This window comes from Vulpes lagopus, chromosome 13 (genome assembly GCF_018345385.1).
Source record: "Vulpes lagopus strain Blue_001 chromosome 13, ASM1834538v1, whole genome shotgun sequence".
Classification (NCBI taxonomy): Eukaryota; Metazoa; Chordata; class Mammalia; order Carnivora; family Canidae; genus Vulpes; species Vulpes lagopus.
In genome coordinates this window covers 48,375,596-48,400,374 of record NC_054836.1, presented here as the reverse complement: position 1 = coordinate 48,400,374, position 24,779 = coordinate 48,375,596, and the positions used below count along the sequence as shown (strand labels likewise).

The window sequence follows — 24,779 nt, the reverse complement described above, 5'->3', positions numbered from 1 at the left end:
CAGAAAGTGAATGTGTGGCTTTTCCATTGAACAGAAATGCATTGAGTCTCCTTTTAGATTCTCTTAGCACCTGTCTACTGTGGTAACTATTTCCCAGGGCTGTAGAAGATTAAGATAGATGAAGTAAGATGTTGAATTCTCAAGGGACAAGAAGATAAGGCAGATACAAAGTTTTTTTTTTTTGAAGATTGTATTTATTTATTCATGAGACACACACACACATACACACACACACACACACACACACAGAGGCAGAGACACAGGCAGAGGGAGAAGCAGGCTCCATGCAGGGAGCCCGACGTGGGACTCGATTCCAGGTCTCCAGGATCACACCCTGGGCTGAAGGCGGCGCTAAACCGCTGAGCCACCCATGCTGCCCAGATACAAAGTTTTTAGGAGTGATTTATTTAATGAGCTAAGTACAGGGAGGGAATGACCTGCGTAGTTGGAGAGATCAGAGACATGTGTTTGCAGGAGAAGGCTTTGACGTGGATATTAGTGATAGGGTAAGAGTTCATGGTTAGAGTTGGAACCGAAAGGAGAAGGATGTTTCAACAAATGGTGTAAAGTGAAAGTATGGAAGTGGGTTTTTTTTGTTTTGTTTTGTTTTGTTTTGTTTTGTTTTGGTGAATCAGAATCCAGAAGTATGGGCAACATGTATAGCGTTAGTAGAAAATTTGACTGCTTGAGCCCAGATCATGGAAGGCCTTGGATGACAAGTTCGTTAAGGGGTTTATGCCACATAGGCGGTGGTCAGTGGGGATCTGTGGAGGATATTGGAGCAAAAAGAGTGACTTGAGCAAAGTTTATAGGGAAAATCCAATTTTGTCTGATAATGGCCAGTGGAAGGGTTGGAGAGAAAGAAACTGGGGATGTGGAGACTTATTTGCAAGGATCTGGTAATGGGGTCCTGAGAACTCTTAACAAAAGTGGTGGCAAGGTCTGAAAAGGATAAAGGAGAGAGAGATTGTGGGGGAAATAATGATGAGACTCAGTGTAAATGTGTATAACACAAAATAGGGTAAAGGAAAGGGGAAGGCAATGACGAATTCTCTAGAAACGTATGTGGAAAAAAGAAACTGTCCAAAGTAGGCAAGTCGAGTGTAGGAAGTAACGGAAGATAGAGGAGTCACAGTTTGATGTGCCAGTGAAGCATTTGATTGAAATTTTGTGGTGAGTGGTTAGTAATGAAGGGCTGACTCAGGAACAGCACCAGGACTAGGGAGGCAGAGAGAGTTAAAGATGATGGGGTTAGGGGACAGTGTGTCTGATAGCAGGAGTCGGGACGAGGAGTCAGTATTTTACTTTATTTATTTTAAAGATTTTATTTCTTCATGAGACACACACACACACACACACACACACACAGAGAGAGAGAGAGAGAGATAGGCAGAGGGAGAAGCACGCTCCCTGCGGGGAGCCTGATGCAGGACCCAATGCAGGACCCTGACATCACGACCTGAACCAAGGGCAGATGCTCCACCACTGAGCCACCCAGGTGCCCTGAGTGTCAGTATTTTAGAAGAGTAGTTAGGAGATGAGAAGTAATGATGTGAAAAAGCTCCATAGCCTTGTAACTAAGTCGACCCGAAGAGTGAAGGAATGAAGGCTAATGATGGTCCTTAGCGGTAGTGGTGCCCTGACAGCAAGACGTCGAGGTGGGGGTGGGGCACCTTTGGGGCCGTGCTATTGCTGGGGCAGATTGATGGGTGAGGATGATGCTTTTTGTTTGTGTGTTTAGTAAGGTGCCTGCAGGAGAGTGACCTGCTATATCTAGCGAGCTGTCAGAGATTTGCAAGAGAGGATTTGGGGCCAGAACTATACATGCTCAGGGCAGTGGAAGTGAATGAGGAACTGACTGATTAGGTAAAAGCGGAAGAGACCAGAACAGAAATTTGGAGTTAGGTTGCCAGAGGCAAAAGAGAAACAGTGAAGGATCTCTTGGGTTTTATTGAAGGTTTATTGGCTAAAACTGTAGGAAACTGAAGGAAATACCATAGAAGCTCTGGAAAGAGGGTTTCAAAAAGAAGGTGGTAGTAACAGATAAGGTGGCTGCATTGATGGGAGCTGAGAACTGAAAGGCTGTTGGATCTAGCGTTGGGTGGTGGGGCCAATGCTCCGTTAGAACAAGAAGAATGGAGGGGGCAGGGGCAGGTGTGGGAAGCGGGTCATGGAAACAGCCCCCATCCTCACGTAACGTCCATTTTAAGCGCTGAAGGCTGCATTATGGGTGCATTGTGTTCAGTTAACTGTGATTCCTTTTCTCACCGGTAGTTTAGAGCTTTTCTGTAATCTTTGTTAAATCTCTTAAGTTCCCCCGTGGTCTGTACTCCTTTCATATATCCAACTGAAAAATATTCTAAATATAATAGTACCCCATAGTCTGTCTTTTCAATTTTGGTTCTAAATCTATGAATCAGACCTGAATTTAAAAAAAAGTCTAAGAAGTTCTTCTATGATACCTCGACGAGGAAAATATTCTAAATATAATACTACCCCATAGTCTGTCTTTTCAATTTTGGTTCTAAATCTATGAATCAGACCCGAATTAAAAAAAAAAAAAAAGTCTAAGAAATTCTTCTATGATACCTCGACGAGGAAGTCTAATTCTGGGAGCTGTCGTTTTAGATGCCTTCCCCTACGTCAGCAGCAATGCTCTCTTGATCTGATCTGTTGTTTTAATGTAACTTAAAGCTGACATCCAGCCCTGTCATTTAGATTTCAGTTTTGAGATGCAAAAAAGAGGAGGGGGCTGGACTGGTAGGTCTTCCTGAAAACTGATTAACATGGAGAAGGCCCTGGCGGTTGGAAGTGCAAAGTCCTTGTCTTCTGGGCAAAGTGTTGTTCCTAAAATCCCTTTGTGATTTGGTTGTGAGAACACCTTCACCCTCAACTCACAGGTGGGGCCATAAGTAGTGGACAAGTTCCTGCGAAGCCCTTGGCTTCTACAACACGTGTCATTGTAGAGCCCAATCTCCATTTCTCCTCTTACTCTAAAGGAGAGCAGCGTAGTAGGTCGGGATACCCCAGCACCCCCAGTTTCCATTCCTCAGTGATTCTAGGTGCCCCTTCTTCCCACTGGGTTTTTAGTTGAGTTGACCATTCTTTTGGACACGTGGTGGTGGACTCAGTCATAGAGGTCGGATCTCTGGTGGAGGGAGTTCATTGAGGGAATACCATTGGTGGACTGAGCTGGAGCTTCTAGCTGGGGCTGGAGGCCCTTGGAAAGGGCTGTGAACAGTGTTCAGAATTCACCGACAGGACAGTTACAGTAGCATCGTGTCCAAGGGCACGTGTGTAAGGAGAAAATGGAACCTCTTCAGCGACATAAGAGGGTAAGAAGCCAGAACCCTAACCCTTTTTTGAATTTTTTGTTCCTTGTATTAATTCCCTTTTAATTCTTACAGCAGCCCTGAAGAGTGGATAGGTCCTATGCCCATTTCACAGATAGATTGGTCGAGGTTCAGCAACTTAAAGAAATTGTAGGTTATACTGCAGACGAGTTAACAGAGTTAGGATTGGAATCCATTCTGCTTGATTCAGAATTCCTTTCCCCATACCACGTTGCCCTTCAGAGGGCAGAAGCAGAACATGTTTACGTGTAGACAGCGTTCTGTGTTTGTATCTGAAAACCCAAGACCATGTGTTTCTTTGATTTTTCTTCTCCCCTTGTTTCTTGTCTGTGATTTGTTCTTTCCGTTGACACGCTACCACCCACCCCAGGGGACAGACAGGATCTGTTTGTATCCAGAGTAGAGAAGTTTCAACATCACTGGGTGAGCTGTGTGTGTGTCTCTCTCTCTGCTGCATTCCTTCTCTCTGGAGGCAGGCGGAGCACAGCTGTGGCTATTAGGCCTGGAGCACAGCTGTAGTCAGCCGGCCAGTTGACACCACGGCACATGGTGTCATGGTCTCATTACTCAAGTGTGTCCAGCTCAAGCTGCCGCAAGATTGGCATTTGTCAGGGCCATGGTTGGGAGAAGAATTCTATACACTTTGCAGGAACAATTTCGCAATGCCTCATGCTCCATTTGCCACACGTTCTCATAAAAATATGAATCCAAGCTTGTTTGCATAAAACCAAACTGCCGGTTGCCAGCTTCATGTACTAATCCCAAGGAATTCTGGTTATCATTTAACCTCGGGGCTTTCGTTGTTGCTGTGTTTTCATCCTGATTTTAATGCAGCTAAGTTAAATATGATGCCTATTTTGTCCAACTGATAACGTTAAGAATAGAAAAGAGGAGCACAAGGGCAATAAATCATTATTATATTTGGTGGTGATGGCTGGTAGATTACACTTTGAAAAAAATAACAGACTTACTGACAACAACCAAGAATAGCAAATGTAAATTCTCCTTACTTAGATATCTTTTTATTAGGCTTCCTTTTCTTCTTCTTTTTGCTTAAAATGATGAAATGAAACTAACAACATTTCCCTTTTTTGCTATTTTGCAGAAAAAACCGCTGTCTGCAATAATAAAGGAAGTCTGTGATGGGTAAGTATTACTCAGGATTCATCTGAGTTGCTTCAGTCCACAAGTTGAGAAGCTAATAAAATATTCCTGAGCAGTTATAAAATATTATTCATAAGTCACTACGTGACCTGCCCAAAGACATCACAAATTACTATGTAAGATTTACATGCCCTCTTACATCAAAAAATTACTGTTGTTCCTGGAAGAGCAGGAAGTGTGAAATGGCTGGTGTATGCACGCTGGGACCGGTTTTATTTATTTTGAAAAGTTGTGGTTCATTCATCCAACCCAGCAGGGAGCCATCTGAAGTTCCCGAGGTTAAATACACACCTCATCTGATACAAATGGAGAGGACCATTTAGGTTCCCATAGAAGATAAAAGAATTTAAAAGACCAGTCCATGTGTCGTTTTGCTTCCACGTGAACTTCACAGTGTTACAGCTTTCCTCTCTGTCTTTGGCTGCCCTCACGATCCACAGGAGAGGCACACAAAGAAGTTGCATGAGGTTTTTCTGCTTTCAAAGCAGAATTATGAAGAGAGTACTACTTGCAGTTTATTTAAGACCTGGGGTACTTAATTGGGATGTTTCTGTATGCAGCAAGCATGCTGGTGGGGGACCGTAGAACACAGAGAGGTTGGAATGACACAATTATCAAAAATTTAAATTGTATTCATTTATTTTGTTTTCCTCTTTCTGCTCCACTTCTTCAAAATGAGGAAGAATGTAGCTTTGTATTTAAATACACCTGCTCAAAGCCATGAAGACAGAATATTCCAGGCACTAGGCATGACATAAGACCAAGATGGTCCACGTAGGGAATGGTTGGTCAGGCTAATATCATTTTGTTTGAGGAGCTGTGCTGTGGGACTTGTTGAGTATGGGCCCGCTGCCAAGTGCATCTAACTCTGTCGATACTAGATAAATGAAAATGACCATCATTTGTTTCTCTGATCAGTTTATGCTTATATTTTTCAGGTGGTCCCTTGCCAACCACGAGTACTTTGCACTGCAACACGCCGATAGTTCAAACTTCTATATCACGGAAAAGGTAGGTCAACCACATTATTTAATCTTGGACACTTACATCCTTAAAAAAATGAAAACCTGACTGATATTTCCTCTGTTCAGGATAAGACTGGACATGATGGTCTAAATTCTAAATTTCTACCATCCGTGAAAATAGAGTGTACAGAGCAAACAATGGCTACTTTAGTATTAACAAGACAATTTTTAGCCCATTCAAGAGTGAAGACAGACATGTTTCTGCATCCCATCTTAGCAACTACATTTGGCCTCTAACAGTGAATTTACTAATTATTTTTCTTTCTTATTCCTTGGATAAAGCATTTGTTTGATGTTTAATGACTCCTTTCTCAGACTTTTTTTTTTTAAACCAATCTCTAAGTCTTCTTTAAAGTAGTTGAAACAATGACAAGAAACCTTTTCAGAGGTGTTCTGTGGCTCCTGGGAACTTGCTTTTTTCTTGGGTGATTTTTTTTTTTTCTTTTTTAGTTCTTTAGCAAGCTTGGAGAAGAGGGAGGGAGTGAGGGGTGAAGACTATAGTGATTCTGGCAGTAAGTAAAAGCAATGTCTTAGGGAGATCCCCGATAGGAGAAGGAAAAACTAATATTTATTTGGCACCCACTGTCCAGCAGTTGGACCAGGCCCATTGTTTGTGGACTTCTTCCTCAAGACCAACCTGTGTTATAAACAATACTGGCTTTGGTTAACAGATAAGAAACTGGATCATAGAAGTCTGATGGCTTGGCCCCTTATCTCAGGGGCACTAAATGATAGAATCAAAAAGGAAGTCCAGACTTTTGTGCCTCTATCACTTTGCCTTTTGGGAATTTCTAGAAGAGCTTAGCATTTAGCTCAGTTTTAATGGAGAAGTCACTGAAATACATAGAACCAATATTGTCCTCATGGAACCTGGTAAGCTTGGTGGGGAGGGAAGGGTCAGTCCTGTGAACAGTTCTCATGACAACAAGCTGATCAGTGCTGGGACAGAAGTGAATACAAAGTGTTCCTGGAGGAAGGGGCATTGGATGACTTCAGGCTCCAGGCTTTATTCCTTCCCACAAGCAATCCCTAGTGTGACTGTAACTTTACCCACGAATCAAGTGATGGTGCAAGGTGGAGGCAGTTAACAAGCTCCTGTTGGTCTGTGAGGGCTCCTTCTCCCCAGAGTGTGTGTGTGGGGGCAGGGAAGGGGTCAGCCAGAGGCCTGGAAATGCTACTTAGAAATTGCTTCGTCTTCCCAGATGGGATCTGGAATTTTCATAACTGATCACATTTTCCTCTTCATACTGGTTGACGGAAAGCTGAGAGTAAACAAGTTGACTAGATTCCCTGGCCTGTGTTGTCTTTAATTTTGCTTGTTCCTTTGATTTGTTCCACACACTCTTAGTTTCCTGTCTTTATTTTCCCTTAGCTCCGTTTTCTCAATATTTTTCATTTATTCTCTAATGCATTTATATGACCCGCGTGTTATTCTTTGTGAGATCAAGAGGGTATAAATAAATAAGTTAAATGTTGGCCATTAAATGTATTGCGGCTATCTTAAGCAGAATTCTTGTTTTAACTTGGTTTGCCTTTTAGAGATAACTAAAATATTGCAACTTTTGTGGTATTATTGGAAAGCTCGGATGGTTTTCTACTACTTGGAGCATAATATGAGAAATTGTAAAAAATTATTAAGTGATACAATTGCGGGGCAAAAAAGTTCCAATAGGGTTTTCAAATGTCACCAGTTGGTGGGTAGTGATATCAATTTTCTTGGCTATGAGAGCATTAAAAATGAGAATAGAATAGGTCACAGCACATCACCTATGTTGTTTGTAAATCCTTGGGTCATTACACACCCATATACAACACATGTATATTGTACTGGGTTTTTACCCTGGATTATGGTAAAACCACAACCAAAAGTCATGGAATCACAATCTTGCCTTTGATTAATATGCATTGGCTTGTGTACCCTGGGATTGTCCTGTCTTCTGTCCTCATTGTCAGACCTCTAAGTTTACTGGAGATTACTAGGATGAGATTCTCACACTAGAGAACATACACATTGAAGGGAGAACCTTTTAGAAATGTAAGCTTTCAGATCCTACCCCAGAGACTCAGATTTTGTGCCAGCCTTGGATATGGCCTAGGATTTTGCATTTTTAGAGCCTCCCTGGAATTCTGCTGTGGAAACCTGGGGACCACTTGAAGGAATACAGCTCTGAGACTGCTTTTTCAGTACCAGCACCCACAGGTACAAGACAGTGGGCATCGTAAACTAGAAGTTATGCCATAAGTTTGACCTAAGAATTTGCGCGCAGCCAACTCTTGGAATAATTTAAAAATTCAAAGAATAGGGCAACCCGGGTGGCTCAGTGGTTTAGCGCCGCCTTCAGCCCAGGGCATGATCCTGGAGACCCGGGATCAAGTCCCACATTGGGCTCCCTTCATGGAGCCTGCTTCTCCCTCTGCCTGTATCTCTGCCTCTCTCTGTGTGTGTGTGTCTCTCGTGAATAAGTAAATAAAAATTTTAAAAAAATTCAAATAATATTGACGCTTTTGTTCTAATTAACATTAATGCATACTCAGAAAATTAAAGCTACTCAGAACAGTGGAAGAATTGTTATTTTCTCAGGCATCCTCGTCATTTTTTGGGAAAAATCTTGTGCTGCCTGAAGAAATCGTTAATGTTGAGTTTGAAAGGGACTGCCACCTAAGTCTGTCACCCAGTCTGCCCATCTTGAATGGGCAGGAGGAGAAATTATTCTTCTATAAGAGTTTAGGGAATGAGAAGACTCCTCTTCCCAATCACAGCCCTTTGTTTGTAAACAAAACGTCCTTGCTCCTCCTTTTGTAGCTGTTACTGGGCACAGCTGTGTGTCCATGTGACACAGAGCTCGACAGGACGTGCGCGGGGCAGGAGAGGGACCTCGAATCTTGGGTCACAGGGGCAGACCTGGGCTGCCTTGAGTCTGCTGTTGGGTCTATCTACTTCTTTGAAGTACTCCTATAAATAGAGCTCATTTTCCATTTTGAAGTAACGTGTTTAGTATCATCTTGGTTACTTACAGCCCAGTGAGCTGTTAGGTAATATTTGCATCACCATGGTAACTGGTGACTAATTTTTGAAACTTATGCACGTTCTTCCTAGTTACTGGTTTTTCCTTGCCTGTGAGGTGGTCTCCCTCCCTCTGCCAGAGATAAAATATCACCTGTGATTTTAAAGAAGAAAAATGCCCCAGGCTCAACAAGCTAACACATCTTGTGACTGATGGATGGGTGGTGTGACTCTCTTCTAGAATCCCCAGGAAGGCACCTCCCCTACTTTTCTCATGTTATCGAAATGTATTTGCCAAAACAGTCTTCATTTACTTAGTGGGCCATTCACTTTGGTTTTTCAGTGCAGTGGGAGAGATTGTCATGTTGTTGGGCAGCGTTCAGCAAAAGCATTGCGTGCAAATGCCTTACAGAAAGTTAAGATTCACAAGTTCAAATTCTGCCCCAGAAACTTTTATATTTCAAGGTGATGTCCCAGAGAGAGAGAGAGAGGGAGAGAAAATAAAAAGTGAATTGTGTATCTTTTTTTCAGCTCTATTGAAGTACCATTAACAAATAAGGTTGTAAGATATTTAAGTTTACATCATGGTGACTTGACATATGCATACACTGTGAAAGGATTCCCCTCCTATCATATAATTACATCTTAACACCTCACCGATTTATTTATTTATTTGGTGAGAACATTTAAGTGCTACTCTTTTAGCAAATTTCAATTACATAATACAGCATTGTCAACTATAGTCATGTATTTTAACATTAGATCCTCAGACCTTGTTCATCTTGTAGCTGAAAGTTTGTATAGTTTTACTAGCCTCTCCCTATGTGCGCCCCCTCCACTCCAGATCCTGGCAACCATTTTTCTTTTCTTCAAGATTTATTTATTTATTTATTTTAGAGAGAAAGAAAGAGAATGTGAGTCGGGGGAGAGGCAGAGGGAGAGAATCTTTAAGCAGACTCCCCGCTGAGTGTGGAGACTGACACGGGGCTCAGCCTCATGGCCCATGAGATCATGACCTGAGCCGAAACCAAGACAGACACTTCACTGACTAAGCCACCCAGGAGCCCCAACCACTCTTTTACTCCTTGTTTCTGTGAGTTTGACTAAAGTGATATGTCTGACAGCATAATGCCCTCAGGGTTTATCCATGTTGCTGCTAATGGTGAGATTTCCTTCTTTCTCATGGCTGAATAATATTCCGTTGTATGCATACACCACACACTTTTTACCCATTCACTTGTTGACAGACACTAACGCTGATTCTATACCACACTGTCATGAACAATGCTGCAATGAACGTGGGAGTGCATGTGTCTCTTTCATAGCCAATTTTCATTATCTTTGGGTAAATATTCAAAAGAGGGGCTGCTGGTTCATATGATACTCTTATTTTTGAAATTTTGAGGAGCCTCTATACTGTCATCCTGTTTTCCTTGTTGGCTGCATCAATTTACATTCCCACCAATTGTATGAAGGTTTCTTTTTCTCCATATTTTGGCCAACACTTATTTATGTATTTGATGATGGCCATTCAAACAGGTGTGAAGTGATAGCTCATTGTGGTTTGGATTTGCATTTCCCTGATGATGAGTGATGTTAAGCACCTTTTTATGTACTTGTTGGCCATCTGTATGTCTTTGGAAAAATGTTCATTCAGTTTCTCTGCCCATTTTTAAGGGGATTGTTTGGGTTTTTTTCCCATTGAGTTGTGTGAGTTCTTTGTATATTTTGGATTTTAACCCTGTATCAGATAAATGATTTGCAGTTGTTTTCTTCCATTCCATGGATTGCCTTTTCATTTTGTCAATGGTTTCCTTTACCATGAAAAAGGTTCTTTAGTTTGATGCATCCCACTTGTTTATTTTGTGAATTGTACGTTTAAGTATTCCAGTGGAATTTGTCTTCCCAAAAAGAGTTTTATATAGAGTGAGTGCTAAGCATTTCAGCTCATTATCTCCTTTTTATCTGGTAAATGCATGTGTTATTGTGTCCATTTTACAATGGGAGAGGTGAGACCCAGAGAGGTTAAGCAACAGGGTTGTTGAGGTCACACACATGGGCAGTGGTCAAGCTGAGGTTTGAACCCAGGTGGGTCTTTCTGCAAAGCTTTCTAGGTCACTTTTGGGAAACCCTCGGTCTGTACTGCATGCGCCCCAGCTTGTTTATGATGCCTTTTCTCTACTGACCCCGGGCCAGTGATCCTGATGGCAACCACCTCAAGAAAATAAATACAGGAAGCTACAGCCTGTGAGCATTTGTTACCAGCCTTAGTCTGAGGCTTCCTTATTCCCTAAGAGGATAACCTGAAGGAAGTTGTCACATGTAGTCTTCCACTCACTAGGGATTAGCAAAGTGCAGTTGACCCTTGAATAACATGGGTTTGACCTACACAGATCCACTTATAGACTTTTTTTTTTTATAAATACCATATAGTACTGAAAATGCATTATCTCTTCCTTATGATTTTAATAACATTTTCTTTTCTCTAGCTTTATTGTAAGAATACAATATATAATACATGTGACATATAAAATGTGTGTTCATTGGCTATTTATGTTATTGGTAAGACTTCCAGTCAACCGTAAGCTCTTAGTAGCTCAGTTTTTGGGGAGTCAAAAGTTATATGTGGCTTTTTGACTGAGTTGGGCGTTAGTGTTCTTGACTCCTGTGCTATCATTGGTCAACTGTTGTACATTTTCATTTGCCTTTGATATAGATTGTATAATTGTCTAAGGTAGTATTATTGCATTCATACCATTCCTTTTTGGAAAGTTGCCTGGTCATCCTTATCCCTAAGCATGCAGAGAGCATGGGGACATGGTGAAGGATGCCATTGGTAGACTGTAAACTCTACTGTTAACCCCTACTACCATCTGCTTCAATGTGTGAAATATCGTGATATACCTTGGGAGGATCTTATTTAAATGCATTCTTACTGTGTAGTAAGAGAGATGACCATGGGCTGTCTTGGCAAGGTTGGCCCCAGCAACCTTTGGGGAGGAAATGAGGTCATTTGAGGGACACCCCCTTTTTATGCCATTCTCATCTCCCAGGTACTTTCAGTTTTCAGAGGCCTTGAGCCTCCCAGAATCAGGGCAGATAGGGATTGTGTCCCTGGGATTTGTATGTCCCACCGAGTCAGGCAACCACTTGATTATCTTGTGGAATGCATTTCAGTAATCACACATTGAATACTGGGTTCCACAAAGAGCTTAGTGAGAAAAATATGTTCCATTCTCCGCATTCATGGTCTCAAGATCTAGTGGGGGAGAAGGTCTTGAAATGGGCACAGGTTTTGAGGAAGGAGAGGAAAGAACCAAGTGATTATAGAAGGGAAGAGGAAGCCAAAAGGGTTCTGGAGCAGGCTAACTACATCTAACCTGAATTTGGGAAATATATTCATTCCAAGACTGAACTCTTTTTGTGAGTTTTAGCACCCTGGCAGTTACTTGGTTGGGGGAAATATTTGGTGGATGCTTGCTATGTGGCAAGCTCTCTCCGCCAAGTGCTTCACATGGATTGTTTCTCTTACTGCATCTTCCAAAAAAAAAAAAAAAAGGCTATCAACCAGGTTTTATTATTATATGTTTTGTTTTATGGAGGCACAACAGGGGCTCAGGGGTATAAGTAAGTAAGCTGGAATTGGACCCGGGAAGACTGACTCCATGCTCTTAGGCTGTTCAGTGAGACAGGCAGGCATTTTAGCAATTCTCACCATGCCATACTGCAAATGGGGCGTACGCCAGCTCTTGGTGCTGGAGATGAAAACAGATCTTTCCATCCTCTTCTTTTACCCACCCTGGTTTCCTCTGCTGAAGTTCCTCATTCTATCAGCCCTTGGTCCTCCAGAAAGCCTTTGATTCTACATACACCTTTGACCCAGTAACCCAATTTGAGCAGCATTGCTGAACCAAGTATTTTTGCCTTAGAAATTCTGCAAAGTACACACATCACCAGAGAGCTGCTTTCCCACTGGGACAAGGCTCGTGAGTCCAAGGGAACCGGTTCCCTCTCTGCGTGGGAGAGTCCGCTTTGTACAGAGATGGTGGATGGCATCTGAATGGAGTCAGCTAACACCAGGGTACATGTCTCTGTTGGTCGCTAAACAAAATGAGAGCAGGGATGTCATGTGGCTGGCTCAAGAATGCTGCAATGAAAACAATTCAAATTTGTACATATGCCTTGGGTGACTTTTATTTCAAAGGTGCCCCTTTTAGTGTGATGAACATCGGCTATCTAATAAAAGTGAGCAGGGGCATTTGTGTTAACATTTTTCTGTTTCTTGTAGAAGACATCTCATGTCACCTTGGTTCATCTTTTAAAAGCGGCTAAAATTTTGTGGGGTTGGAGGTATTACTGAGAAAAGATTGGGGAACTTTCTATTTTAAGTATAATGTGAAAGTGTAAAACTTTTTAAATAATAAAATTATAGGACAATGGAATTACTAGTAGCATTTTTCAAACTGTAGATCCTCACTCATTAGTGGGAATGAAATCATTTTAGTCAACTGAAAGAGCTTTAAGGATGGACTATATTAGGGTATAAAAATATCAGTCTATTATATATGTTATTTTGTGAAATATTTGTTTCTCATACATTCATAATAATACGCAGATGGTCTTAGTTTTTCCCTTGGCTTGGGGTCAAAAATGTTTGAAAGTCACTGAAAAATCATTACAGGGGAGGGTTAACTAGGGAGAAGGAATATAAGGCTGTATTTCAGTTTAATAGTTTACAGAAGGCCTCACATTTAGAGTGTGTTCTTCCCTGGAGAAAGTAACACGAGTACACAGACCACCTCTGCCACCACCACCACCAAGCAGAATACAAAGCAAACAGGTGTGTCTTTAACTGGGGAGCTGTCCTGCCCCTGGTTCCTGGGAGGAGCAGCTCTATGGCCTGGTGCCATGTGTTGTTTCCCTGTTGCCCCCACAGCTCATGGTATAAGGAGCTGACACCTTAGCCTAGCTGCGTCCCCACACATTCTCTTCTGGGGATCTGAAATTGAGAGGTGAGTCGGGTGATGGTGTTTGCTGGAACGGGAAAGTCATATGGAATCACATTCGATGGCAGATGAATCTTCCTGCAAGCTAAATATAGGGCTTGGTAGACTGAGCCATAAGTGCACAGAGCGAAACCCGCCTGCAGGAAGAATTGAGATAAGTGAGGATCAAGGCCCCTGAGGGAGTCAGAGGAGGTGGAGAGGGAGAAGCTCCCCATCCTGATTTCCCCCTCTGTGTTCTGTTTCCTGTCTTGGCACCCTTGTGAGAGGACCTGCTGGGGCTTTTCAGTCCTCCCCTTTCCCTTAAACCAACTTTAAGTTGATCATAGTTACTCTTGATCAAAGAACTTTCGCTGGGATAGGAATTTTAATTTGAGCAAACCAGAGCCCAGGAATGTCGCAAATTTCCTGACCCAGCCACATCACATTCCCTTTTCTGCTGCGTGTGGTACAAGATTCTGGATTTGTTCATCAGGAACCGCTGTGGCTGCCTCTGCAAGCCTACCCCTCCACAGGTGTGACAAGCCTGGGGCCACCACCTGCAGACCTGGGCCAGTGCCCCAGGACTGGCTCTCAGCAGGCAGGAATACAAAGAAAAAGGTTCCTGCTTTTTCTCCTTGCCCTGTGCCTTCAGCTCTCCTGGGGCTCCTGACTCCAAGCGTTTCTCTCTCGTGCTGCCCCTTTGCTCTCTCCCTTGTCTTTCCTCACAACCTGCTGCCTGCTGTGGACTTGTTAAAGACTCCACGTTCACATGTGCCTTGCTGCTGAGTTCTTTCTTTTTTGACTTGTGATTGAACCGGACTTCTGTGATGGATGCTCCTTGCCCTAATGGCTGCTGGAATGCCTGTCACCAGCTTTTGGAAAGCACTGGACTCTCCTAGACAGGCTACTTGTACTGGATCTGTCAGCTCATGATCCAGGTCTGTCAAACAGAAACAGCCATGCCAAGAGGAAAAAAAAAAAAAAAACAACCCAACTCTGTATGCATATATTCAATAAAAGAACCTTGTATTGACTTCCTTTATGTCCCAGGCACTGTGCTGAGCTCAAGATGGTTCCAACTTTAATGATTCTCATAGTCCAGAAGGGAAGAAGGACAAATATTTACCCCAAATTAACCAGTTACAATTGCAGCTGTTACAAAGGACAGATGAAAGCATCCAAACTTAATTTAGCCTGGAAAATGGTGACCTTAAGCAGAGATCTAAGACAGAAGTGGAGGCCCTTAAAGTGAGCAAGATGTGGCTAGAGGGTTTTTGCCAAGCCTCAATTCTCAAGGCCTTGTAAGGCCATAATAAGGATTTTAAACTTTTTTTTTTTTTTAATAGGCTCCATGCCCCATGTGGATCCCAGCGTGGAGCTTGAACTCACTACCCTGAGATCAAGAGTCAGATGCTTAACCAACTGAGCCACCCAGGTGCCCCTAGGATTTTAAACCTTATTCTGAGATCACCAGGGAGCCTTCAGAGGGTTTTAAGCTGAATCATGAATGACTGGACTCCTTATGATTAGTCTGAATGCATCATATGGGAAGAGTGGTCAGACTATGCTAGAAATGACCAGAAAGCCATTTACTATGGAGAGAAAAGAAATGCAAGGGTATTTTGAAATATATCTAGAGATTGACATCAAATGCGGGGTGGCACTCTTGATTCCAAGGAGATAATGGGACCTAAGGAGAAGAATTTTCTTGAAATGTCTACCTCCAAAAAGCTTGCTATCTATTAACCTCCTTGATATCCTGGCGAAGGTTAATAATAACACGTTGCAGTTAAATAAAACTACTCTTTTTATTTATTTCCACAGTGATATCTTCTTGATGAATTTGTTGATCTGCACAGCCAGATAAAATGTTAACATATAGGTACCTGACTCACATACCCAACTTTAACTTCCTTTTTGGGTACTCCTAATTTAGAATGCAAAAATTTTCTAACTTCTATTCATAGGAAAATAAGTAGAAAAAGTCTGTAATAGATTGGGGCATAGGAGTACCAGAGGGAGAAATTGATTTACTCAAATTTGACAGTTAAACAGTGCTGGGGTGAGAAAGATAATTAAGTGCCTGATTTCATAGAGTTTTCAGTCTGGAGGTAGACTAGACTGACACCAGTTGATGATTGATGAGGGTCGTGTTTGGAAAGATTATTGGAAATATGATTTTAGAATTAATTAGGTTTATACTTGTCACCCTGCATTTTTGGACTTACACGATTGAGTTCACATTAAAAAAAAATCTTTTAAGTAGGATCTGAACTCTTCTGCTTTATTTTGTAAACATCTGACTCATATACCATAAAATCTGCCCAATTAAGGTATTTGCAGCATCAAGATATCTAGTGTATTTACGGTATAATCGTGTATTTATGGTAGTACTTTACTTTCTAGATTGTAAATGTGTCATGTCCCCCTGGGGTATTTTCATTTTCCAAAACAGCAGCGCTCAGACTTAAATGAAAGTCATGTGTCAAATCTAGAGACTTAGATTCAGTAGATCAAGGTTAGGGTTCCAGCATTTTTAACAAGTCTGGGTGGTTCTAGTGCCGTGTTTGAACACTACTACCAGAAGTGTGAGCAGCCTCTGGATCATTCCCCGTTATTCCCATATATGATGAAAACCCACCCATATTACGAATTCTTATTGGCTTGTAGGCCTGTGTGCTCCCTGAACTGGAGCCATCATTCTGATGGGTTTCCACTGTTGGTGAGAGAGAATGAGGTCCAGCTTCCTTCCTTCCTTAACCTGGCCATCAATCTGTGTCAGCAGGCTAACCCCAGGCCACATTTTCAGTGTTGCGGTCTTTCTCCTCTTCTCTCAACTTCAGACAGACTTAGTGTTCTCCAAATAAACCTTGCTCCTGGAACTCAATCTTGCTCCTTCCTCCCATTGTGTTTCAGGTGCCAGATTAGGTGCTGGGGGTAAAGACAGGAAATGACACACTCCTTGCTTCTGGGGAGATGAATCTTAGCAACAAACACACACCTGGAAGCAGTGTTATTAAAATAATCACCATTTCAGGACAGCTGACCTCTTCTCCCTGCCAATCCTAAATTGTTTGAACTGGAAGAAACCTTGACTGCTGGCCTGAAATGATCTTAACCCCAGTTTTGGAGGTTAGTTTCTTAATTCGGTCCTTTTGTAAATGTCTTCTCTTCTTCTCTACTGCTATCAGGATTATTGCTTCTTTAGTTTATGGTCTCTGCGGTTCATTTGTTAGCTAATCAGAATCTGTATCTCTTTACTCTTGTTTTGAACCATTGTTTAACTATTTGTGTGCTAATTTGTATTTTCTTTTCCACTCCATTAGAAATGCCTTGCAATCAAAACTCTGTTTTCTGCCTCTAGATCCCTGTTCCATTGTCTCACCTGGTTCCTTGAACAAAACAAGTAGGTGTTTGAGGCCTGTTTGTTGATTTAATGTGATGCAGTTTTCTTTGTAAGATAGAAAATACAATTAGTCTCTTAATAAATTATGTATGATGTTGGTTAATTCAATTACCAGAATGTGCGCATACACTTTCAGATTATTCACCGTGGAGGAACTGTAGAGTAAATGAATCTTAATGCTTCTCTTAGAGTCTTAAATCACTGTTAAAAAGTTTTGTTGGCTTTTGGCCCCCCACAGCTTATTAATTATCTTTTCCAAAATAAGTAGAATCTATACATTCTCTCCCTCCACACACACACACATCTGTACTTTGTTGGATATCAATTAAATTTTTTTTGAAGATTCATGAGGTTTCATAAAATAATTAAACCACTTCCATGGATTGAAGTACTCCCTATTTGGAATAAATGACCTATTTCTGAGGACGTGGTCAAATTTAGGAATTTATCTTTAGGAATTTATCTCCAGTTCACAGCAATAGCCATAGGGAGAGAAAAATAAGAGCTCCCTCCCCCCCCCATTCCTTATATTGTACAAATAAATCATTATTGTGCAGATAATCAGACTGTAATCCAGTTTCAAAGCCAGCATTATCATTTTTATTTTCATTGTAGCGAATAGCAAACGCTGAGAATCGAACTGTAGTTGTGAATGATAATTCACCCTTAATTATGTGGTAGTTCAATGCTGAGAAAACTTGTTTTACTTTATTTCACCATGGGGACCCATTAATATTCATGTGGTTCACGCATCTCAAGTTCTTGATTTCAGGCAGCTCTGAGGAAGCAGTGGTCACAGGAGAGCAGAGAGCGCGAGGCTTAAATAAATACTTAAGAGTTTCCATGAAGGAAAATATGGCCCATGACTTAGAAACCTTGCTGGCATTCTCTGCCCTACCCCCGCATACTCTCTTTTCATTAAGTGAAGGAGAAACTTATGATAGTCACACTTCCCTGTGGTGACCCATTTTCCAAAAACAGGGAACCACTGAATGCAGCCGTTTGCAGTTGGCATTATGTGTACATATGGTGGAAACAAGTCACCAAGAATAGAGGTTGGAGCAAGAATTGTGGCCAACACAAAAAAATGCTTTGAAATAGGTCATCTTGTATCTTAGTCCTTTCAGGCTGCTATAATAAAATACCATACCAAGCGGCTTGCAAACAACAAAATTTCATTTCTCACAGTTCTGGAAGCAAGGAGTCCAAGATGAAAGTGCTGGTAGATTTGGTGTCTGCTGAGGGCCTCATTCTTGATTCATAGGTGGCCATTGTTGCTGTGCCTTCACATGGTAGAAGGGGAGAGAAAGGTCCCTAGGGTCTCTTTTATAAGGGCATTAATTCCATTCAGGAGGGGAAAGGCCCACCTTCCCAAAGGCCCCACTTTCTAATACCATCCCACTATGCATTAGGATTTAACTAACAAATTTGGGGGAGACACATTCAGTCTGGAGCATTGCACTACCTGCAAAGCAACTGTGTCTTATAATCCTCCCCAGACCTTACATTTTAAGTTTTTCTAAGTCAGGAACCAAAAGATTACTAATATTATTAACATTTAGATTTTATTTTTTTAAAGATTTTATTTATTTATTCATGAGAATACACACACAGAGAGAGAGTCAGAGACACAGGCAGAGGGAGAAGCAGACTCCATGCAGGGAGCCTGACGTGGGACTTGATCCCCGATCTCCAGGATCAGGCCCTGGGCTGAAGGCGGCACTAAACCGCTGAGCCACCGGGGCTGCCCTAACATTTATATTTTATTAGACCTATTAGACTTTTCCCAGTTCAGTAGATGAAGACAGAAGGCTGGGGTTGAGCTATGGGCAGCATGATAGCCATAAGGCACACCTGGGTATTTGATTCCTGTGATATTGTTTGGGTTAGGAATGATTGGTACCACTTGTGCTTCCCACAGTCCTTTCTCAGCCCGCCAAGCCCAGCTTGTGAAAATTGAAACATACCTGCGCACACACACACATCCACACATGTGCGTACACGCCTCAGATTGTGCTAACTTAGCTCCCCAGCTCTTCAGCCCTGGCATTGGGCGTCCACCAGCCATTGCCTTTCTGGGAATGTCATCTCACCTCTGTCCTGCTGTTTTGCTCTCAGTGACTCAAACTAAATTGGCAGTAGACTTTCTGAAATTTTCTGTAAAAACATTTTTTGGGTGGTTTTAGAATTTCCTAATTAGAGTTCGGGAATTGGATGGGAGCTATCATTTTAAATCATTTGCTGCTTTTCCTCTAGGGAAGACTTGGAAGCATATATACTTATTTCAGGATGAAGGGGGAAAAAAGCCAGTCTAAGCTGAGTCACATAAATGAGAGGGTGCAGGAGAGAGGAGGTACTGACTGCCATTGGTATTACTCAGATGTCAGTGGTTTTATGACATGTTATTTAATGTTTACCACTGACTGTTGGATAGAGGCTATCATGCTGATTACACAGGCAGCTAAATTTTTTTTTTTTTTTTTTGCTTGGTCTCTCTAGCTTGGATTTAGTAAGATATGACTGCTTCTAGAATTGCAGGCAAAGATAAATGCCAGAGGTCATGATAATTCCATGTTCTCTAGTTCAGCTATTAAACCAATGAATAGATTGACTCAAGTACTCAAACATTTAACTGTGTAATGCTCAAATGCAGAATGAGTGACACACTCTGAAGGCAGGAACTTGTTTACCAAAAATGGCCCTAGAAACACTGGAACAATCCTTCTAAACAAAGCTAACAACAGTATAAAACAAAACCCTTTATCAGTAGAGATTAGTTCTGAGAATGGCTCTGCAGACTCTTACAATGTGTTCCAAAGCCAGCAACTTAATTGCAAATTTGCTCAACACAATCTCATTCATGGTTTTTAATACTTCAGAAATGAGGTTTATTTTTCTCTAGCTGTTAGACTATGTTTCTCAAAGTTTTAGGATGGAAACGCAATGTAGATATCCTGTGTTTGTGTCAAAGGATAAAAGATTCACCAAACAATAGTCACTATACTACTTGGAAAGCCTTTTTGTTGTTACTTTTAGTCTGTTATTTTCTGTTTTATTTTTATTTTTAAAATGTTTGCTGGGACCCTTCAGGATGATTTTTTTGACTACTAATAGTTGTGATCCACGGTTTGAAAAACATTTTATTACAAGGTCACAGACAAAGTTAGATTTCCTCACTTTTGCTATCCCAATGTCTAAAAGCTGCTCTATAAATATTTGTCTTATGAGAAATAAATACCCACTACAATAAATAGTAAATTAGTGACTCAAGGGCAGCCTAAAGGGGTAGATATGAACAAAGATCAAAAGAAAAAAACGAAATAAAAAAAAAAGAAAGGTAGAAAATTAGGTAGACAGACTGGGGACAGTGCAGAGGAAAGAGATCTTAACCTCCACCTGCTTGCAGCTGTTTTCTGGACATGACACTGGGTGACATAGGGGTTCTAGTTCATTTACAATAATTACTGTGTAGTCCTTTCCTCTTAAATCTGCATTGCTCCAGTTATCTATCATTACTCCAAACTTAGAAACATCAAACAAAAACCCACTATTATCAGTGGAAATGATTAGTGATACTCTTTGATGCGCTGGGTCAGGGGCTTGGACATGGCCAAGCAAGGATGATGCCTTGTCATTGCTTGATGATGTCTGGAGTCTTATTTAGAAAGACACAAATATCTGGGGGATCGAATCATTTGGAAGCTTCATCACTGGTATGTCTGGCCTCTGGACTGGGATGACTCAAATGCTCAGCTCAGCTGGGACTGTAAACTGGAGTGCCTACATGTGGCCTTTGCATGTGGCTTGGGCTTCCTCACAGCATGTGGCAGTGTTCCGAGAAGCTGCCTGAGAGGGTACTTCCTAAGAGCCAGGGTTTCAAGAGAGCCAAGCAGAAGTTGCATGGCTCTTTATGACCTAGCCTTACAAGTTCTCTGGAATCTTCTGCTTTACTCTATTGCTTGAAGCAGTTATAAGCCTGCCCAGAGTCAAGGGGGAGATGGCAGGGGACGTTCCTCTCTATGGAAAGAGGAGCAGAGAGCTTTGGGGCTTTTTAATTTAAAAATATCTTTTTACCTTTCAGGAAAGAGCTGTCAGATAGGTTTACTACTTTTCAGAGGTTATTCAAAGATTAAACTGTGCCTTTTACTTTTTCTAGATTTCAACTCCTTAAGCTAAGAGGAAGAAGAAAACATAAGGAAAAGTGGAAGAGATTTTACATTATTAAAACATACAGCAGCAGCAATGAGACAATTTTCTGATTGATAAAGAATATAGGAGGAGGAAAGACACCTGTTTCTCCTTTGAGGGTGGGGAGGGGAGAAACAGTGATCTTGTAAACTCAGAACTGTTCACAGGAATTTAGAGGGAATCCACTTGGCACTTTGAGTATTGACACCTTCTTCTTCTGCGTACAATTTTGGGAGAAATTGGTTTACTTCCTTTACCATACCTAAAGTTTAAAGTTAAAAAGTGAAAGAGAACACTTTCTTATATCAGCTGTACTTGTGAGCTGGTAACTCCTCTTCATTTTTCAAAGACAATCTTGAACTTGCTCCTGTAGCTAATGAGAAAGATCTGAAAGAGACCTGGTGGGTTAGTTGCAGTCCTATAAAGTCTCTGAGACTGGTGTAGGTCAAGTAAACCTTGGTTATCAAGCATACTCTTCAATTCTCATTCCTGTGGGGGGAAAAATAAAACAAACAAACAAAAAAAAACTTTACAGCTGATTCATTTTGTGATCCTATTTAAGATTTTCCATTTTATTAAGAGATGAGTAAGAAAGAAGAGCTTCCTCTTGCATTATGATTGTTTAAAATATATTTCTTCTCTTTGGCCATTCTTTCTCTGCTCCCTAATGTTTATTTATTTTTTTCCTCCTGTGACCTTGTTTCTTCCTGCTGATTTTTCCTTTCAGTCTTTCTATCGGTGACTTCATTTTTCTCTCATTCTATCTTTCCATACCATCATCTTTAGGTTATTAGCCACCTTTTTTTTTTTTCAATGTCTCTTCCTGGTCTTTGTTCATTTACCTTTCTTTCTCTTCCTCTATGTTAAGATGCCCTCTCTCTTGCAACTTCAGACTCACATGCCCTGTAGTTAGGTTTGGATTTTTAGATAGAAAAAAATAACGAGGTACAGGTACCATTTTATTAATTTAATACAACTTACATAAAACAGTCCTTTTCCCATTATTTGCTGCTCCTCAGCAATCTGATGTGATGTATCCAAAGTTCATTTTAAAAATGTACACAAACAAAAAAAATTAAAAAAAATAAAATTTTTTTTTTACACAACAGAATAAGCACTTTGGAGACATATTAGAAGAAAAGAAGAAGAGTAAAAATTGTTTAAATGATCACAATTCAAAAAAAATTATCACAATTCTGTTATGCGGTGAAAACTGACATTTTAGTATACATACTTCAAACACAATTTGAGTTTGGGTGTGTATTTGTTTTTGCAAAATGAGATCATAGTGTACGCATTCTTTCACAATTTTCATTTTAACATGATACATAGTGGACATCTTAACACGTTGTTAGTTAATATACTCAGGCCCTTTTATTGTGTACTGATATTAAAAGGCTGAATGCTGGCAAGACAGTATGCAAGGCGCCTAGCCCATGGTCATCCCTTAGTGAGTCATACTTTTTATTTATTTGTCAAACTTCCCTTCATGGCTGAAAGTATTCAACTCAATTTTATTTTTATTTTTCAACTCAATTTTAAAACCAGGGGTTTTTTTTGTTTGTTTGTTTGGATATTTTATTTGCCTTTTCTCCTCTTTCCCTTTTTGTTTTTTAGAACAATGCTAAAGTGTCCTCCGTTCTTTAAACTGAGTCTTTTTGTAATCATTTCACTGTTTCCTTATAAAATAAAAGTTTAATGATGAGTCAGAAGAAACTGGGTCATCCTGCTTATGCCGTCCATTTATTAAGGATCCCCTAGGCGCCAGGCACTTTAATGGGTGATTTCATTTAATCATTGAAGGCCCACAGGGGTCTGAGGGGCTTTGAGGTTTTAGGTTACACAGCTTCTGAGTATCAACTTTAGAACTGAAACCAAGATCTTCTATATTATTATGAAGAAAGTTCCATCTCAGGGGTTTTCGGAGGTGGTTCAGGAATTGCAGATGTATTTGACAGATATAGTCTTTTAAAATATTATTTTGAGCTATTTAAACATAAGTAAAAGAATCAACATAAACTATAATAATAACTTCATCACTATTAACTTAAAGTGCCAGGTTAAGTTGACTTTAAACAGACCTTAGTATGAAACATTTCATTTCTTCCATCCCTGTGCATATATTTACACTGCTTATAAATGTGTCATTGACTAGGAAGATTGTACTGTTTTATTTTAAATCAAGCATGAATCTATCCATTCAAGGAAAATCTTAAGCAAGTGTAGCACTGCTGCATCTGCGTGCTGGCTCACATAAGATCAGGAGTAGCTCAGATATATTGTCTTAAGAGCATGGACAATGTCTGGTAACAGGTGAAGATCCAATTTTATTCCATTTCTTTCTGTGAGGTTTGAAATTTTTGTCTGACTTTGAATATCAGGAATGAGAGTTGAGATTAGATGTGAGGTATATAGATTTGAAAGAAAGAGTGTTCCAACGGACCTTTGCCAAGCTTCTGAAGAGTACTCCTGAGACTTCAAGGTAAGCTCTCAAAAACCGTTACCACTGACAGGTGCATTCGTGTGTGTTGTTGGGAGAATCCAAGATACCCACCAGCTGGTGTCGCATTCCCGGTGTAATTCTTTCTCTTTTGAGTGCGGTCTGGACCTGTGATCGGATGTCATTTCTGTGATTATATTACACTGTATGTCCAAGGGATTTGCAGATACAGCTAAAGTCCTTAATCATTTGACCGGATTAATCAAAAAGGTGATTTTCTTCATGGGCCTCACCTAATCAGATGGGCCCTTTACAAGAAGCTAAAGCATTAACAAAAGATGCTTTCCTGCCGGCCTTGAGAAGGCGCAAGCTGTCCTGTTGTGGAGAAAGCTCCAGGGTAAGGATGTGAAAGCAACCTCTGGTTGCGGAGCATGGTTTCTGCTCAACAGCTAGCTAAAAAAACGAGAGGAAGAGGGATCTTAGTCATACAACCCCAAGGAAAATTCACCGACAACTGAAATGAATTTGGAAGAGGCCTCTGAGTTCCTAATTAGGATTGAGCCATTCAACCTCTATTTCAGCCCAGTAAGACCCCAAGTAAAGGGCCCAGCTAAAATATGCTAGATTCCTGACCAGTAGAAACTACGACATGGTACGTTTGTGTTGCTTCTAAAGTTGTGGTAATTTGTTACGCAGCAGTAGAAAACGAGTACACTGTGAGAATGTATCCAGATTTTCTCCACACTGAGAAGATAAACAAAACACAGATTAAATTGAATGTGGGAGCTTGTTATAATATTGTAAAAATCATCCACAATATCAGATATTTAATTTTTATCTTAATAAAAATACATTTATACATTTATAAACCTCAGCTCATAAAACATGTTAATATGAATACAATACCTCTTTGTCTATTTTAGCTTCTGAGGCATCATCTGAGGGATTTTTTTTCCCCCTTTCTAGAACAAAAGGATTTCCTTATTTGAAAACCACTGGCTTGACTAATAGGCACTTTTTAAAAAGACTGCATTTTGGTTGTTTTAAGAATGTAACTGTTGGCAGGGAAAAGAAAAGCAGGATTGTGCAAGGCTAATTTATAGTCAGCACATTGTTTTTAAATACATGTTTATCTTTAATTATTCCCTCATTACAAAGTAATGCATAGATGTGAGAAATCCAGCCACTACTTTTGATTCAGACAGATGACTTTT

The 24,779-nt window shown here is 40.7% G+C and overlaps 1 protein-coding gene across 3 annotated transcripts in view; it reads left to right on the top strand.

Moving 5' to 3' along the window:
- The window catches only part of ELMO1 (engulfment and cell motility 1), a 523,086-nt gene that overhangs the window by 117,630 nt on the left and 380,677 nt on the right, over nucleotides 1-24,779 (top strand). For all 3 annotated transcript variants that reach the window (XM_041727391.1, XM_041727393.1, XM_041727394.1), the window contains exons 3-4: nucleotides 4,459-4,499; nucleotides 5,456-5,528. In XM_041727391.1, coding sequence (XP_041583325.1) covers nucleotides 4,459-4,499; nucleotides 5,456-5,528 — 114 coding nt within the window. The remainder of the gene's footprint in view (nucleotides 1-4,458; nucleotides 4,500-5,455; nucleotides 5,529-24,779) is intronic.